This window comes from Oryzias melastigma, linkage group LG21 (genome assembly GCF_002922805.2).
Source record: "Oryzias melastigma strain HK-1 linkage group LG21, ASM292280v2, whole genome shotgun sequence".
NCBI classification, from domain to species: domain Eukaryota; kingdom Metazoa; phylum Chordata; class Actinopteri; order Beloniformes; family Adrianichthyidae; genus Oryzias; species Oryzias melastigma.
In genome coordinates, this window is record NC_050532.1 from 11,587,909 (window position 1) to 11,605,374 (window position 17,466).

At 36.4% G+C, this 17,466-nt stretch overlaps 1 protein-coding gene and 1 long non-coding RNA gene across 3 annotated transcripts in view; one reads left to right on the forward strand and one right to left on the reverse strand.

The window, feature by feature from the left end:
* LOC112155273 (ephrin type-A receptor 6) overlaps window positions 1–17,466 on the reverse strand; it is a 166,630-nt gene that overhangs the window by 27,093 nt on the left and 122,071 nt on the right. For both annotated transcript variants that reach the window (XM_024286797.2, XM_036209540.1), the window contains 3 exons: window positions 8,055–8,179; window positions 6,975–7,137; window positions 4,406–4,514 (listed from right to left, as the gene is read on the reverse strand). In XM_024286797.2, the coding sequence (XP_024142565.1) occupies window positions 4,406–4,514; window positions 6,975–7,137; window positions 8,055–8,179 (397 nt within the window). The remainder of the gene's footprint in view (window positions 1–4,405; window positions 4,515–6,974; window positions 7,138–8,054; window positions 8,180–17,466) is intronic.
* The window catches only part of LOC118597896, a 12,361-nt gene continuing 9,138 nt past the window's right edge, over window positions 14,244–17,466 (forward strand). Inside the window, exon 1 of the long non-coding RNA XR_004946899.1 lies at window positions 14,244–15,779. This is a non-coding gene — a long non-coding RNA (uncharacterized LOC118597896). The remainder of the gene's footprint in view (window positions 15,780–17,466) is intronic.

The following is a 17,466-nucleotide window of genomic DNA, read 5'->3' on the forward strand; positions in this document are numbered from 1 at the left end:
TTAACCTAATCCATGGAAACACATTTAAACCAGGACAAATTTAAGAGTTTGTTGTACCATGGGAAAGCAATCTTCAGGTCCCCACCACATGTTAAAGGAAAATGACAATACTCATTAAGTAATTGTATAACTTACTGAGAATTACTTAATATTACTTAATACTTTTACCTTTTTTTTAATTTAAAAATATAGTGGTCCCTCATTAATCACAGGAGTTACATTCTAAAAATAACCTGAAACGGATAAAATTTGCAAATGAATTTGCTTTGTTTTTTTACAAATATGTATAGATTTTTTAATCCTTTCGCATGTGAATAACTTACATTACACAAAGAAACACAAATTAAAACAACAAAATAAGCATCAAGTGATTCGTTCTTATCACTCAAAGAAGGAAAAAAGAAACACAATGCTGAGGTTTCACTATGAACTGTTGTGCTGAATTGTTTTCCAGAAAATACACGTTATTTTTAACGCCATGCTAGTCAACTGCATTACAGCTGCAGCATTGTATGAAATGATCACACTCAATGAGTGAAATTATGTTCATTCACAGAGGCAGAAGTAACGCCCTGTGACATGACTGTACAGCTGCAGGGAAGTTTAAATAGTTTGGGGTTTCCACCCATCCTGTGGCCCTGGGGAGCTGCTCAGTTACTTGAACGGTTGCCATATTTTCCGCACTGTAAGATGTGCTTAAAAGTCCAAATTTTTTTTTCTAGAAACAACAGTGTACATGATAAACTGGAGTGCCTTTTACATGGATTCATTCTGGTTGTGATTACTGAGGCAAACAAGTTTGGTAGTTATTGAGAATATTCTAAGCCAACTAACGCTAGCAGTGTCGTACTGTGTTATTTTTAAGTGTTACTAGGAAGGCTGGCGGTGTAGTCATAGTAACGTTTGTTTTAATTGTATTAATCTGCTTTTTTATGTTGCAATCAAGGTAGGGAACTACAGGTTTTTTATTATCCTACTGTGTTTTTTTACATATTACCAACAAGGTTGGCAGTGATATTCGTTTTAGTGGTATTTATCAGTCTGTTTTCTTTTAATGTGTTGCTAGCAAACAAGGTTACAGGTTTTGGCTATGTCCGAATTCCCACCTTAATCCCCAACTAGAAAAAAAAACTATAAAGTGCAGGACTATCGAGTAGCCTGGATTTTTTTTCTAAATGGCACATATGATGTCACGGATTTCACAAAGTAAAAATGTAATCAATACAAACATTTTACGAGGTCTATTTGGGACACCACTGTGTTCTGATGATGACAATGTGGATAGCTTGCTAAAAAATTACATTTAAACACATTTTTCAGGCGAAAATGTTCAAATGCAATGCATTGTGGTCTATATTTGCATTAATGCACACTGTTTTTTTTTTGCAAAGACTTATGGGAAATTTCTAGGGCACTTAATTTTGGAATTGTAGATTCAGACAGCAACACAAAATGGGGAACGCGATGTGTAGTGAAGGAATTTGGACATACCCATCGTGGATATGCTAACATGGCTAACGCTGTCTCACACTGTTTTTTTGCTTACATGATACCAACAAAGTAACATAGCCAAAGTTGTTTTAGTGGTATTTATCAGACAGAATTTGTATGTGTAGCTCGCAAACAAGGTAGGAAGTTATGAGTTTTGTGAATACGCCAACATGGCTAACGTGTAGCCGCATCAGAATGTGTCGTGTTTGTGTTCCTAACACGGTTGGGAGGTTTGTTTTTGCGGTATCAAATTGCAAACAAAGATGGGAGTTACAGGTATTGCCAATGCTTTTGACGTGACTAACATGACTAACGTGTAGCATGTAGCAATCAAGTTCTAAATTTACTGTGAACACAGTTAATAAAGTCTGACTGACAGACACATCTGACTCTTTTGCATCACTTAATGTGCTTTAGAGTTTGGTCAATATTATATAAGACATAAACTGGAAAATAGACCATTCATTGACAGAGTGCCTTGTAATCCGGTGCATCCTATAGTGCGGAAAATAAAATGAAGTAATCCGACTTTTTCAAAAAAGTTGAATTGAAGGAGACATGACTACAACAGGATCTGCTGCTCAGCGTTTAAATACCAGGATTACTTTCCTAAAACCTAAATCTTAAAATAGCATTAGGTTGTTGTTCATGTTTGTAAATTGTAAACATATTCTAGCATGATGAATTTATGTATCCTCGTCTGAATTTCAGCATCAAATATTGCTGTTGCTGAGAGTGAAAAATAAACCAAAATGATATTTTATTATGTAGGACAGCTCATGCATTTCAGCCTGTTTACAGCAGTTTCAATTTTAGAACAGTTCTGTGTATTTTTGCTGAGAACATTCACTGTTAAAAACACATTGTTGAGTCACCAGACTCTCAGCTTCACACTTCTTAAACATAATGTGCTAAATTGTGTCAATTTTGCCCCAAACTGCACATTCTTACTCACCAAAAATATAGACTGTGTGCGTGTTTGTTTGTGAGCAGGTGGTTTTCAGTCGGCAGACTGACAAATGATTTATCTCTCCTTCCTTCTCTGAATATTAATAATATGTGGATAAGCCCGTCTCTCTGTTTCCTCCTTAAAGAAAGCTTGTGGTTTCTTGCTTGAGCCGGATCCATTAAAAGAGAAAAATGGAAAATGAGGCCAATTATTCATACCTCTAAAAGTCTTCTTTGAATGGGGGATTGACAAATGCAATTATTTCAAAACATAATACATAAATGTTACATCACACCTTTACTCAAACTCAAATGTGTGTGAATGTGTACAAAGCCCACACATTATTTTTTTTTCCTTCTTATTTTTTGTCGTATTATCTGTTTAGTGAGAATTGGTAAAATCAAAATGCAACACCGTTTGATTTTCAATGTTGAATATTCCCGTACATGCAGCATCAAATTATGACTTAAACAGATCAGTCTTAAAACCTCACTTGTGTTGATTTGTGCTTTTTTGCCATTAGACATCTCTATTAATAAAACATTGTTTAAGTAAAAGGCGAAACTTTGTCAAGTAACAGAAATTTCTGCAGGAAATCTTTGTCTGTAAGCCTTTAATTATGACGCACAGCAATCATTCACTGCAAGGATAGTATTGTTTTTGCAATTCTTCTTTCCCGAGCGAGAATAATTTCCCCCCGACTCAACTAAAATTTGTACGCACTTAGTACCCGGTGAAAATGAATATTAGGGTTAATGATAAACCCCATCCCCCCAAAACAAATAACAAACAATGACATCACAGTGGGAGAAACCACCCATAAAAGAAATTGGACCAAATTCTCTTATGGGGCTCAAAAAAAACATTTTTAAATTCACTAACGGAACCAAAACACATGTCTTTGGGATATTCAAAGGAAGTTTTATAAATATGTCACGATGGCCACAAAACCAAGGGCTTGGCAACCATTTTGTCGCAAAGTATGACATTTGACAACTTTTTTTTTTACATTTTCCAACAAAAAAACCTTTGTTCCGGCGATCATCACAAAATTTTCATGCAAACACCACCAGGTCAAGTCTACAACCACAACCAAAGTTCCATTTACCAGCTACAAATGTAAACTCAATCAATCACCTCTTAACTCCGCGATCATCAATGGGAACCTATTTAATAAAATGTTGGATTTCAAAGTTGTAGACACTGAACCGCGCAAACGGGACAATCTAGCAAAAGTGGTGTTCCCCTGTTTTTAGCACTTTTTTTATCACAAGGTAATGAAAATATAATGTGAGAATTGTTGGCTGAAGCTGAATGAAACAATATAGCATACCATATGAACATTTCAGGAATGTGGGCGTGGCTAGCGAAAAACCTCTGTTGCCACGGAAATCCAAAAGTTTACTCTTGCTGATCCTTCTAAAAATTACATAGACATGTTCGTCACCCCCAGGTGACCAAAAATTCAAATGGTTGCTATGGGGATAAAACCAACAGAAAAGCTGCCATTTTGTGTTTAAATGTTAATCAATTTGTCATGTGTTGAAGCCAGTGAAGCCATGACAAAGGGGGACAACCAGAGCGGTTGGGGCTAGGTTGGGGGTTGACCAGGGCATTACTGCCTACGGACTGTTCAACACCATCTGCAGCTTTAATTTTCTTGAAGAAAATTCTCATTTACTAAACCCAAGTTACAAATCTACAAGTGAACAGTTTCATAAATCCTGATTGGGGTTAGAGCCATCAATTCTGACAAGTACAGGCCACACACGCAAACACACAGTTAATTAGAGGTCAGATGTTAGGAATTACCATAGAAACTGCTGAACTAAAAGGTGCCGACCCGATTGATGCCATAAATTCGAAGCTGCTTGCAAATTTGCAGAATAATTACCCATAGTTATTTGGGATCCTTTTTGTTAGCAGAGATTTGATCACAAATTAGTAGAAGTAAGTTCGCCTTACCGTCCAGTAATGAGGAGGAAGAGGGTGAGGATGATGACGAGGGTGAAGCCACCAACTGCTGCCGTGACAATGACTAACACCTGGCCTTGATCAGAGGCGATGTCTGAAGCTGTAAGAAGCAGAGAATAGTTGATGGTAGTCTGAAAGTTCGGCTGACAAAGAAAAATGATTGTGTTGGGCACAGAATATATGGAAAAAAATGTGAAAAGGGGAACATATGAGATGTTCAAGTGGCAGGGAAGAATGAAAGAACAAAGGAAGCATAGACGATGGCTTTCAGAATAATGTGATTGGAAAAAGAAATTTATATTAAACATCATCTTCAATATTCTTCCCCATCAATGCACCATACATACACCCAGTTTTTCTGAGGAAACCCTATAGAGAGATACCTGAACAGCTCTTTGTAGAGCAGAGAACTCCTGTCAAGTTTTGTGCTGGAATGATTCATTTTCCGGCTGCTGTTTAATTAATTTTATTCATTCATGAAATTGTGATTTAGTCCGTGATCATTTGGTTAAATTGGGCTTATTTGATATTCATGATTTTCTCTTTTCTGTGTTTTGTCACAGGGCTAACGAATCCCAGATAATTGAAAGATGATTACTATTACCAAACGTATTCTATAATATTTCATGCTTAATGAATATGAATTGGAGATCAGAGTGCATGGTGGCGAGCCAAATGGCGAGGGCTCGTGTGGATGTGTGTTAGGAGTAAAGCAGACGGTTGGAGGGAGATGTCGACGTGTGCCATTGTGCTTGATAAGAAATTATTACACATCATTCAGATGGGTGGTGGCGAGGGGGGATTCAGTGAAACTGACAGTGGTCAGATGATGATTTTCAGTTTCACACACTCTTCACATCACTTTCTAAACAGATGTGTTCAATTGATCCAGGTGAAATGAGGTTTTCGAGTATCAAAAGAAAAGGAAGGAGGTGAGAGATAGAAATAAAAATAAGAGACTTAAGTGACAAATGCAGGTGGCTGGAAGAAAAAAAAACTAAACAAGTTCACTGACATTGACTGACAGGCAGACAGACAGGCTGAAGAGAGCGACAGGAGCCAAATCCACCTTCTCTCACACAGATAAAAGGCCAGGCAGAACAAAAGCTTGGCCGAGGAGCCTCTAATCTGCAGATAGAGCAAAAGCTCTGCACTTTTGGAAAGGAGGGGGCTTCTGTGAAGCCAAATCACCTCTCAACAATACCTACCGCAACATAAAAGGGCAGGTGCACCTTTGTATTTTGTACCTATGTTGTAAAGGTACAACTTGCTAGAAAAAATGAGGAAAATATAGAATTGAAGATTAAGGGAATTTCTTCCTGATTGTTTAAAAACTATAATTTAATCGTTTGCTGCTGCATCTCGAGGGCAAAACATGAACTATGTATTTATCAGGTGCCAGAGAAGAGAGGAGGAATCTTCCCCTTGACTGCAGTCAAATGAGTCACCGTTCACATTTCCGTGGTCAAATCATCCATCTCTGGATTTTTTTTTGTGTGAGTTTTATACAATCTTTATGGTAGCAGGGCTGACAACGCTGGAAAATCTCTGCGAGACTCCACAAAGCTTCTTCATATGACCACAGAAATGCGAACGACGGCTCATTTGACAGCAGTTGTAAAGGACTGTAAATCAATGAAAGTTCGGTCGATGAAGCTCTTCACTTCCTTATCCGAGCTAAAATCTGGCTCAAAACGATACATCTGGACATTACCGATATAGCTTGACAGTTTTGTGTAGCAGCAGTGAAGATCTACGCCAACGAGACAAAGAGCTATCATAATCAGACAGAGGGGATCAGGGGGCGCTCAGCTCAGAAGCTACACCACATCAGGGGATATTTTGGAAACAGAGGCTTCAGATTAACATGAAAAATAGCTTTTTAAGACATTTAAGTTGTGGGATTTAGGTTAAAAACTTCATAATCACAATTAAAACACTACTGAGAACGTTTTTTTAAATATAAAAAATAGTCATAAGGTGAATTTAATCCTAAATTCTTATACATATGTCCTTCAGAATGAGCAACTTGGTAGAATAACATGGTAAAAAAAACTATTTTTATTGGAGTTTTTCTTTAAACAAGAGTATTTGATTTAAGAAAGATTCAATTAAACTTCTTCTTTTTTGTTAATATTTAGAAGTTAATAATATGGGGCTTATATTTGCTTTAATAATTGAAAAAAAAGTTTTTCATCACCTGACTAATATAGAATGCAATTTTTTTTATATATATATATATATATATATTTATATATATATACACACATTGCGGATAACAAAGAGTGAGCACAAATTTACAAATCTTTCTTTATGAAAAAGAAAAGTGGAACAAATCAAATAAAATATTTATATAAATATAACTTACACTCAACTTAGAATTTACTTTAACTTTAAAGTTTTGAAAATAAGAAAACCTAGAAATCACATTTTATTATTTTTCAAAAATGGCACTTGCATAAACTAGATGCTTTTTTTTTACCAGTCAAAATACGTTAAAGATGTAAATTGGTCCTAAAGACCTTTCTTTAACTGGTGGCAGAAGGTTTGGGCTACTTACAGTCTCCTGTGGTTTGGAATTCATATTTGGAGGAGTAGGAGCTGAATCCGCCTGCTGTCCGGGTGCGCACACTGAAGACATACCAGGTGGCTGGAAGTAACCCAGAAACGATCACACTGGGCACCTTGGTGCGTGTCGACGAGTAACTCAACTGCTCGTGTTCCTGTGATAGACATCAGACTGAGGGTTAACAGAAAGTCTAACCGCTTATGAAAGTTTTTACGAAGTTATAAACTGGTCAAATATTTTTGATGCATCTTTTTATTTTGAAAAATAATCTACTGCTTTTCATGTACTGAAAACTGAAAAATAAACATCATGAAAATACACGTTGAGGTTAAGAAAAAAAAAAAAATCACATCTTTACACTTTAACCAAAGCTGCAGTTTGATAATATTGGCAACAAAGGAACAAAGATGGTATCAACTGAGTTTTGCTAATTTAATTATATTGAGTTAATTTTATCCAAGTAGAAAATAAAAATACTTACAATGTCCTGATTTGTAGCATACAATTGTTTAAATTAGTGTAAAAAAAACACAATGAGTGAAACTGTCTATCAATTCAAATTGATAAAGTTCGCCTGATAAACAACTGAAGAAAATCTTAAACAATTGCAGGTTGTCATAAATGCATTTACCGTTAGTTATTTCCATTTTTAAACTATTTATAAGAAAATTCAGACAAATTCACACAAGTTTTTATTTTTGAATTGGGTAACATTCTACTAGACGCAGCTTTCTAGTCCAGTTTAGACTTGTGCTTAGATTTGCAGAGTCATACGCCCAGAAGCCACAAAACTTTTAAAAATAACTTCTGTGGACAAAAAGAACAAGGTGGAATTGTGTGAGCACAATAGGCACCACACTGTGCAGCTCCCAGACATACAGTAGACCTTTTCAGGGAGGCCTATGTCTGGGAGCTGCACATAGAAGGCATTATTTTTTTCCTGTAACTGAGCCCATTTTTTAAAAATAAATTTGCAAAACCTTTAGGAAACACATAAAGTTGGGCTTTATTTGAAAATGGAATCCAAGGCTAATTAACCTGTAATTACTAAAGGTTAGTACAAAACTTTACCTTTTCGTAGTATTTGACCTCATATTCCAGAACAGGAAGTGTTGTTTCCTCGGGCTGCTGCCAGGAGAGAGCAATGCTATTTGGAGAAGCCCAGTCTTTCTTCAAAACACCAATCAGAGACGGACCTGGATCAAAAACACAAATATGGAGAAACAAATTAGGAAGGTTTTTTTTAAACATCAGATAGATCGGTGTGGCTTTATTGTCACTGTTTAGATGTAAAATGAGATCAAAAGCTGTCATGTCAGTGAAAAAAAATGTAAACATGTAGGTTATATAGCAATTGAGTAAAAAAAAAAAATCAGATTAAAACATAATTAAGTGGATAAAGGCCAGTTTGACAATACAAAATAAATTAAAAATATACATCTGCATGTAAATATGTTTAAGACAACTTTATGCATCAATGAAATGGCAAAAAAGGAATGCATGTCTTGATAAATAAGAATGAGTCATTTGGGATTGTCATGCAAACAGTGATGATTAATTAGTTAAGATAATAACACGCATGAAGCCCATGAGTCATCCTCATCCTCAACCGTGTTACACGATTCAAAGTAATCAATGCCTTACAAATGACTCCAGAAGCAGAAGCGAAGTAAAGAGCAGTTAATGCAGTCTGTTGGGATTCATTACACAATGGGGTTTTTAAATTACATGTAATTGTAACCACGGTTGCTAGCAAACACTGCTACAACAATGGCCCCGTACTCCATTAGCGCTAAACAGTTCCTTGCTTACATCGGTCTTGAGGTTGCTGTTTAACTATCTCTACCCACAGCCTCACAAAGCCACTATTGTCGCTGCCGACTCCGGTTGTGGAGAACCAGACGACCCCAGTGAGTGATGAAAATGTGCTTTGAATGCGGAATTAGGACTTTTCTTGGTTCTATCGGGTGGCGTGAAAGGGATAGTTATCATACAGCAAGGTTCTGCTCAATTTAAAAAGAAGCTTTTAAAGTCGGTTTTCCTGAAGCTATTTCACTGTCTCATGATATCGTGTATTTCGAAAGCAAGTCCGAAAGACTACATCTCCCTTTATTTGACTGAATTGCATTAGCTGTGCTCTATGAATTTTCCCCGTGTAAATAATTGCATTGAGTCCCCAAGAGAGGTCAGCAGATAACACTGCCCTGAGAGTCATTCCTATATATTATTTCATCTCCTATAACAGTACTAACTCATTACAGGGGTACAAAATACAGGCCTTCTTTTCTCATGTGGGTTTAAAGTGAAATTATAACATGCACTCCATTTCACTTATTCTGCAAGAGCGTGCCCGAGAAAGCTGCTCTGCACTTTTTCTCAATCTGAGTAAGTGAAGCATGAAGCTTCAGGGAAAAAAAAAAACTGTCCAGCATTGGGATGTATTCTGAGGGTGTGGGTTCATTAGGAATGACAGTGTAATGATGAAGGCTTGGATGTGGAGGCCAGACTAAGCAGCAGCAAGCAGACACATCAAAAGTAAAAGCTACACCATACCCCGCTTGATTTTCAAAATAAAACCATTTATGTGGAATACACTTCACTTTTTGGATAAACCCACTATCTTAGGAGCCCTTCCTAATGACTAGACCAGGGGTCTGCAACCTATGACTCCAGGTCCACATGTGGCTCTTTTATCTCTCCATGGTGGCTCTCTGGCTGAAGAAAAACAAAACAGTCATTTTCACAAATTTGGAGCTATTATTTTAGCAACATGCTAATGTTTTTGTTTAAGGCTAATATAGAATTTAGCTTCTATTTTAGAAACAGGCTAACTTTTTTGACTATTTAGTTTACTGAGGAATTTTAGGCTATGTAGGAGTTCAGCTAGTAATTAAGAAATGAGGCTATTTTGGCCTCTAATGAAATGTTTTATGCTTTAGCAATATGCTAACATTTTTGGCTAATTGTTATCTACTGGAGTTCTAGCAACATGCTAATGTTTTTGGCTAATTTATTATTTACTGGGGTTTTAGGCTAATTCGGAATTCTATTTTAGAAACAGGCTAACTGTTTTGACTAATTTAGTTTACGGAGGGATTTGGGCTATTTAGGAGTACAGCTAATAATTAAACATTGAGCTAGCTTTTTCACTAATTCAAACGTAAAAAGGGTAAAAATGTTAAAAAAAATATTCCCATTTTGAGAAATTCTAGTTTCTTTTTATATCTTTGCTTCCGTCTTTGCTAAAAATAGACATAATTCATATTTATTAAAAAAAAGAAGGTCATGAATGCAAATCCAAATTTCCCCAGGACTAGACCCACAGCATTTCTAAAGATAGGAGTTGAAGGATTGTGTACGAGGAGAGATGCACAGGTTTTTGGAAACAGCCTATAAAAGTTGACATTTAGAAACTTTTTTTGAGAGACTTTTCATTAGAATTTCCTTTAACCCTTTATTAGTACCACAGATGCTTCCAAATAACATACACCCTTTGACCTCTTGAGTAGGTCAAAGTGTGGCAGATGAAAAGTGTTGTACAGTCATCTGCAACAGAATCTGCTTTTTTTACGGCTATTGCATTTTACTACTGTAATGTTTTGCAAAGTAGTACAAGTCTGCTTTTCTTTGTTTCAGAATCTGCTAATTGTACAAACAGTTGGAAAGGTACAGTAGATCGATTAGCCTGCAAACACTTGCACTTAAACACTCAAGCTTTAGCTCTAGTATTGACATTTTTTCATTTAACATGATTTTTTAAAATCATTTACACAATTAAAGTTCACCTTGTGGACTCTGAAATGGAGAAAAGCAGCTTTACCAGTGCATAGCCGATATGAAACAAACAAACTAAATAAATAGTTGAGAGTTACAGTATGTCAAAGATTGTGTGTTATTTCAGTGTTGACGACAACATCTCCAGTATTAAAGGGTTAAAAGGTTTAATAAACTGGCACAGGTAATGTGAGTGATTATTTACCACAGGTGTGAGAGGATGACAATGTTGTACTTTTGTGCAATTACCCATAAGTATAATCAATCATTCCATACTAAACAGGATGACATCTTGAGGATGAACAGAAACTTTCCCTACAAGTACAATGGATTACTTTGAAGCTGTCGTGTTTTCCAGCTGAGAGTAAATCCATGGTGACCATCACCACAGATTAGAACGGGTCTCACTGAGTTGGAACAGTTTGAGAAACAGATTCTAAAGTGTTCTGTCTCCCCTTTTCTTCTGCTCGTGTTTTCTTAACTCCTCTTTCTACATCTTTTGGTCCAGAACTTCAAACAAGACCAAAAAAAAAAAGAAGTTTATACAAATACACACCTGGTTCACCCATGGACTATATAACAAAACCCCAACTGTAAAAATATAATCTGTGCAGCACATGAGGGTTTCAGCTTCTATCTGTTTGTTCAGCTGCTGGACAGAAAAAAAGAGAGTTTGTGGCTCATGAAATTGTGGTTTTGCTAAAAATCCATCGAGACCGCAAAAGGTAAACTGCAATATAGTGAGGACACACTGAAACTGACTCTGAAAAGGGCTCCTGTGTGCAAAAGATCGTTTAGTTTTCTCGTGAGTATCAGTCTGTTTCTTGTGCTCACAACTTACTTTCTGGTGGGTATCAGATACTGTCTGGTACCCATGAAAAAACAACTTTTTTTGTCTTTCTTTTTACTCCAATTTTCAGCCTAACGGGACACCAAAGTAAAAAATAAATAAATAAATAAATAGTCAGACGAGGGGCTCTGTTTTATGTAGTAAAGTTATTCTGAACAAATACAAATAAAATAAAAAAAACATCAGTATCAGTAAAAATGACTTTTGACTTGCAAAATGTTAGTTTGCAAACTTATTGATTAGTTTTATGCTTTTTTTAATAAAAAAAAATATCTTACTTTATAATCTGCTGTGACCAGAGTTGTGCAAGTTACTTCCAAACTCTAATACCTTACAGATTATTTATTATTGTTCAAATACGTAGCAGTGTAGCTCTTATGAATCACGAGTCCTGTAATATTTTACTTTCTTTAAAATTCCCAAATAAGTAGAACACAACATCTGAAGAGACTAATGTACCACAAAACTATTTTTTTATTCCTAATACGGATGTATGATGTAACACTGTAATAAGTACTATAGTTTCATTTTAGCAAAGTGGATCAATTCTCATATATTCTCAATTCTCAATATCTCAAATAAAAATATAGGTTTTCTACATGAAAAAACAAGCAACAGAGAATCTTAGACCTATGAACTTCAGAAAAAATTAAAACAGCAAAGAACTCTCTACTAAAAGCAGGTTAAAATGACTGAACCTGACCTTCAACAAGAACACAGACAGGTCTGTGGAAAAACAGGAATAAACTCACTGATAGTGGAGAACACTATAGTTAATATAAAGTCCTGGGTTGTATGAAGGTTAAATAAGATTTATGTCTACGTGAGGAAAAAACAAACAAACTCAAAGTTACTAAAAACAAGCAGCAGAAAAATCATGGCATTTTTTTCATGTTCTTTGTAGTCTCACTGCTTACTGTATTTTTCTGAGTATAAGTCGCAGCTTTTTTCATAGTTTTACATAAGGGTGCGACTTATACTCAGAAGCAACTTACATCAGATTCTTTTTAATTCATAAAAAGGCTCATATATTTGTTATTTTCTCACTAACATCCAGTTACCCTTTAGCAGCTGTTTCCCTCTAACAACTCCTAGAGAGCACTGCTGTGTTTGTATCTCATCTTGTTTTCTTTTTTGTTCAAGACATTATTATTCTTGTTTTTTTATGTTTTCCTTCCTCTGATTACTGCAAGAAAGCAAGTTATCAAACTGGATAACAGATACAGAAGTACTGCTGAACGCCCGGACATTCAGACACAGTGCCTGCAGTAGAAGGTGAAAGAAAAAGACTGAATGATCTGATGAACCTAGACATGGCTTTGTGCTTACCGATGCTTTTATAGAGCTCTTCAAAATAAATTAACTCAATCTCTCAACATCATCTGTGACTTCTGTGAATTGCAAATTAGATATAAAGTCAATGCTTCCACGTAGCGATGAGGTTAGAAACTTGATGGTATGACTTAAAATATGACCTAAAATTCATTAATAACTGCTTGCTTATTACAAAAAATAACATATATTTTACTTTTGTAGGAAGTTTCTCCCAACACTGGCTGTGACCAGTATTCATTTCTCTAACAATCAAATATTAAATCTACCAAAGACAAATGCAATCTAACAGCCAGCTCAAAACATTAGCAAAGTTCAAAACTTTGAGACCAAGGAAAAGCAAAGTACCAGTGAGACAGTCCAGCATCTTGTATTAAGCAACAGCCACTTTCAAATTAAATGCATTTCTTTGCTTGACTTCTCCTTAATAACTATCAACTTGCAAGGCATTTAGAATAGGGTAGGTAGTCTGAAATGCTGGTGAAACCTGAACAGTATAATGTCACGCGTGACTTGAAACTGCTTACACTATTAGCATAGTCATCAAGCTCAAAGGGCAGGATGTGTGTGGGGGTATGTGCATGCCCACGTGCATACATATGAGCGCATTGCAATGTTCAGAAAATAGATATGTGGTGGCTGAAGTGCAAAATGAACCTGTTTAGGAGAAATAAAAGAACGCCGTACACTCCTATCTCCCTCTTCCTTCACAACATCCTGGGGAAAGTCTTCCCAGCGGGATTTCATCCGATCAAAATTTGTCTAACAAAGCCCCATGTTGGTGCTGCGGCGTGCTGCGTGTCCACCGCTGCTTGTACCAGCTGGGCACACCGGCTACAGCGGGGCCGATGTGGTTTGTGGCAAGAAGTCGTGTTGGGGAAGCGCTATTCTAAGACGCAGCAAGATCATTGGCATCTGCTGTTAGCATATTGTGCCCTGATAAGAAACAATAAACACAGCCTCGGCTTAATCTCCTCCTGACTCACAGATTCAAATCAGCTCAGCAGAGTGAGCCTCTCGTGATTTGCGGTGATAAACTGAGGAGCACGTACACACAGGAGACCAGGGACCAGGCATGAGGGGAAAACAACATTTTTGGAGACCGTTCGTTAAAAAATCCAGGTAAAATATGGCAGCTCTGGCTACTAGTCACAAAGTTTTGGAAACAAAATCAACATTTTGCATCTTAAGTCTCCATTGAAATGCTAACAGTCTTAATTGGACTTTTGTAGCTGATCATGCTGTCAGATAAATGTAATTCAGCTGACATTAATTTCCCCTTTTGGGACTTTTTTTTTCAAGCTCATTATGTATAAATCCTACAGAGGCTGAGTATTTTGCATAATTTATAGAAGGAGACCGAACAAACACACACAGCAAGCGCAGGTGGAGACTCGCAATTTATTTCCAAATGCCTCCTGCCTTTGGAAAGACAACACTTTTTTCAGGCACTGACAAGACACCTTGAGGACACACATCAATTGTCTTTAATGATTCTGTATGTGGGCTATTAAACCTGCTGCATGAAATCTGCCAGAGGAACTCCCTACGTATCCTTGGGATGAAGGAGAACTGGAAAGCCATTAGAACCAGCAGTCAATTATGATACCCCATGGATGGATTTTTCAGTCGAGCGTGGTTGAGCTCAACACAAACTAATGGGGAGTCTTTAAATGAGCTTGACCTGCATATGATTTTAATTAGCTTTCCTGCCCTAAAGGCTTCCATTAACTGTTTAAAAAAAATCAATAGAGTCAGTATTGATGCTGTGTGAGAGCTTAAACGATGTCGTAACACTCCGCTGATTCCATGTTGATAAAGAGCCAGAGTGCCAAAGAAACACAAACACAATATGGAAACTCTTGTTTACAACCCTCACATTGATGTGCCTCTTCTCTCATTGTTTGTCTAATGTCACCGAGGGGACATTTTCTGAGAAGCATAAAATCTGTGTGAGCAAACAGGTGAACGATGCTCACAATATTCAATTGTTACTCAGTTTTGAGTGGATTTGCTCAGTTTATTTCCCTGTAAGTCTTCTTTAGGAGACGGATGTCATTGTGAAGTGATTTTTCCATTGACCATAAGTGTTTTTTTCTTTTTTTAATCTATGGATGAATAAACAGCAAATGCCTCTGTGTGTGAGTGTTAGCTTTGCAAGCCCCAGGAGAGACGTTGATTCTGCTTTGGGACCCATCATTGATACACTCATGCTGTCTTGAGTTTTTGTCGTTTCTCCTTCCCTCAGTGATTATCACTCAATACTCAACAACTCACCTGGACACTTGAAAAGGTAACTATGTTCTCGCTCATGACATAGATGTTGCAATCACTTTTACTAGGTAAATGTAAAAAAGTCAAATATGAAGCATCTGAGAATCCAAGGCCATGATTCTTGCCTGGACAAGGATGGTTTGCTCTTTCTGTGTAGGTGGAGAGTTCCTCCCTCAAGTGGAGGAGTTCAAGTATCTTGAGGTTCTGTTCATAAGTGAGGGATGCATGAAGCGTGAGGTTTGACAGGCAGATAGGTACAGCAGCTGCAGCAGTCGATCCTTTATAGTGAAGAAGGAGCTGAGCCGAAAGGCAAAGCTCTCGATTTACTGGTCAATCTATGTTTCTACTCTCACCTACGGTCATGGGCTTTAGGTCATGACCGAAAGGATACAATCCTGGATACGAGCAGCTGAAATGAGTTTTCTCTGCAGGGTGGCTGGACGCTCCTGTAAAGATAGGGCTCGGTCACCACGGGAGATCAGAGTGGAGGCGCTGCTCCTCCACATTGAGAGTTGAGGTAGCTCTGACGTCTCTTATGGATGTCTCCTGGACATCTCCCTGAGGAGGTATATATTGGTATAAGACATGCAGTATTTGGAACTTACACTACAGTGGAATATTTGCCAAATAGTACATTCTATGAATAAATCTAAATTATAAAGCCAGTTCAAATATGTTTTATTTAGCAGAATCTAACAATGATTTTCCTAAAGAATGAGTTGTTACTCTTACTGTGTTTGTTATAGCATCTAAAGTATGGATTCCAATATAGTAGGAACTGATTCACTTTGCTTTCCACATCACTAAATAAGACTTACAAACATGTGTTATACCATTTGAATATTTAATTTTAGTGAAATTTGGACAAACTAATAAGCTCAAAGTATAGAAAATCCATCCATCTCGCTGTGAGGCAACACCGCGAACCATTGCACAAGAATAGAAAATAATTGCTGTAAATTTTGTTACATTTATTTGTCTATATTGAGAGGATTTCCAACAGAGACCACCATCACTGAACCTCTTAATGTTATACCCTGATCAAAAAAAAACAAAACAAAAAAACAATTGTTTTTAGTTATCAAATGAATAAATGACTAAATATACATTTATTTTATATGTTGACAGCTTGTTGCTGAGACAATGAGTGGGCCTGATTGCAGTTTGGATGCTAAAACCAATAATCCTCTTTTATTTTAGTGCAAACTGCCATTTAAGTTAAAATGTTGCAGTTAATTAAGTTTAAATACCTTAGTAAACTTTATAGTGAACAATGCAAGAATTTGAATAGTTTTAAAGAATATATATATATATATATATAAAAGTATCAATTATAATTTCCCGTGGTTGGTGTTAATAGCAGCCTTTGAAAACACTTGTNNNNATATATATATATATATATATATATATATATATATATATATATATATATATATACCTTTAACTCAAATCAAATCAAAACTTTATTTTATAACCCTTCTAGGATGCTGGTTTGTGCTCCTAAACTCATTCATTTTAACACTGTCTACTACAAAGTACACCACAAAACATCTAATAATCTTTCTGTGATATTTACAGCCACTATGTCAAGGTGGTTTTATAAAGACATATTCTTAGAGGAAATCAAACACTATTGCTCAGAAAGAAACATGTTTCCACATCTGTTATCGTTGTTTAATTCTCTTCAGTGTGGTAAAATAAAGCAACATTTAAAATTTGAACACTGGAGAGACACTGAGCAGCACAAAAAGAAGTTAAAGTACTGTGATTATTGAGGCTACAGAAGATAATTAAAGTTGTGGTCAACTTCCTTAATTTCATCTATTTGGTATTTTTATAACTATTTTGACTCATTGATATTCATATTATTAAAAAATTGTGAGACAGGAAATTATGTTTTGCTTATCTGCTTTTGTTCTGAAAAACAGATGAATACATTTATCCAACCTCCTCGAGGTTATTGTGCGGTTACAGTGAATATTGTTGATGACTCAACAGTGTCAATATAAGACCTGAAAGTAGATGTAGAAGAGCCAAATGGATCATCTTTGAAAAAACAATCACAAAAATACCCTTCTGTGCCTCCACAGTTACAATCCCTGTTCACAACACATTCCATTTTCATCAACATACTTTTTTATCCTGAAATTTGCTCTGAAACTGAGTTTGGATTTTCATTTAAAGGTGACATTCAAACTCCGGCACTACACCAGCCTCATACGCCGTGTTCCAACTACAGCCAGGCTTGTTTAT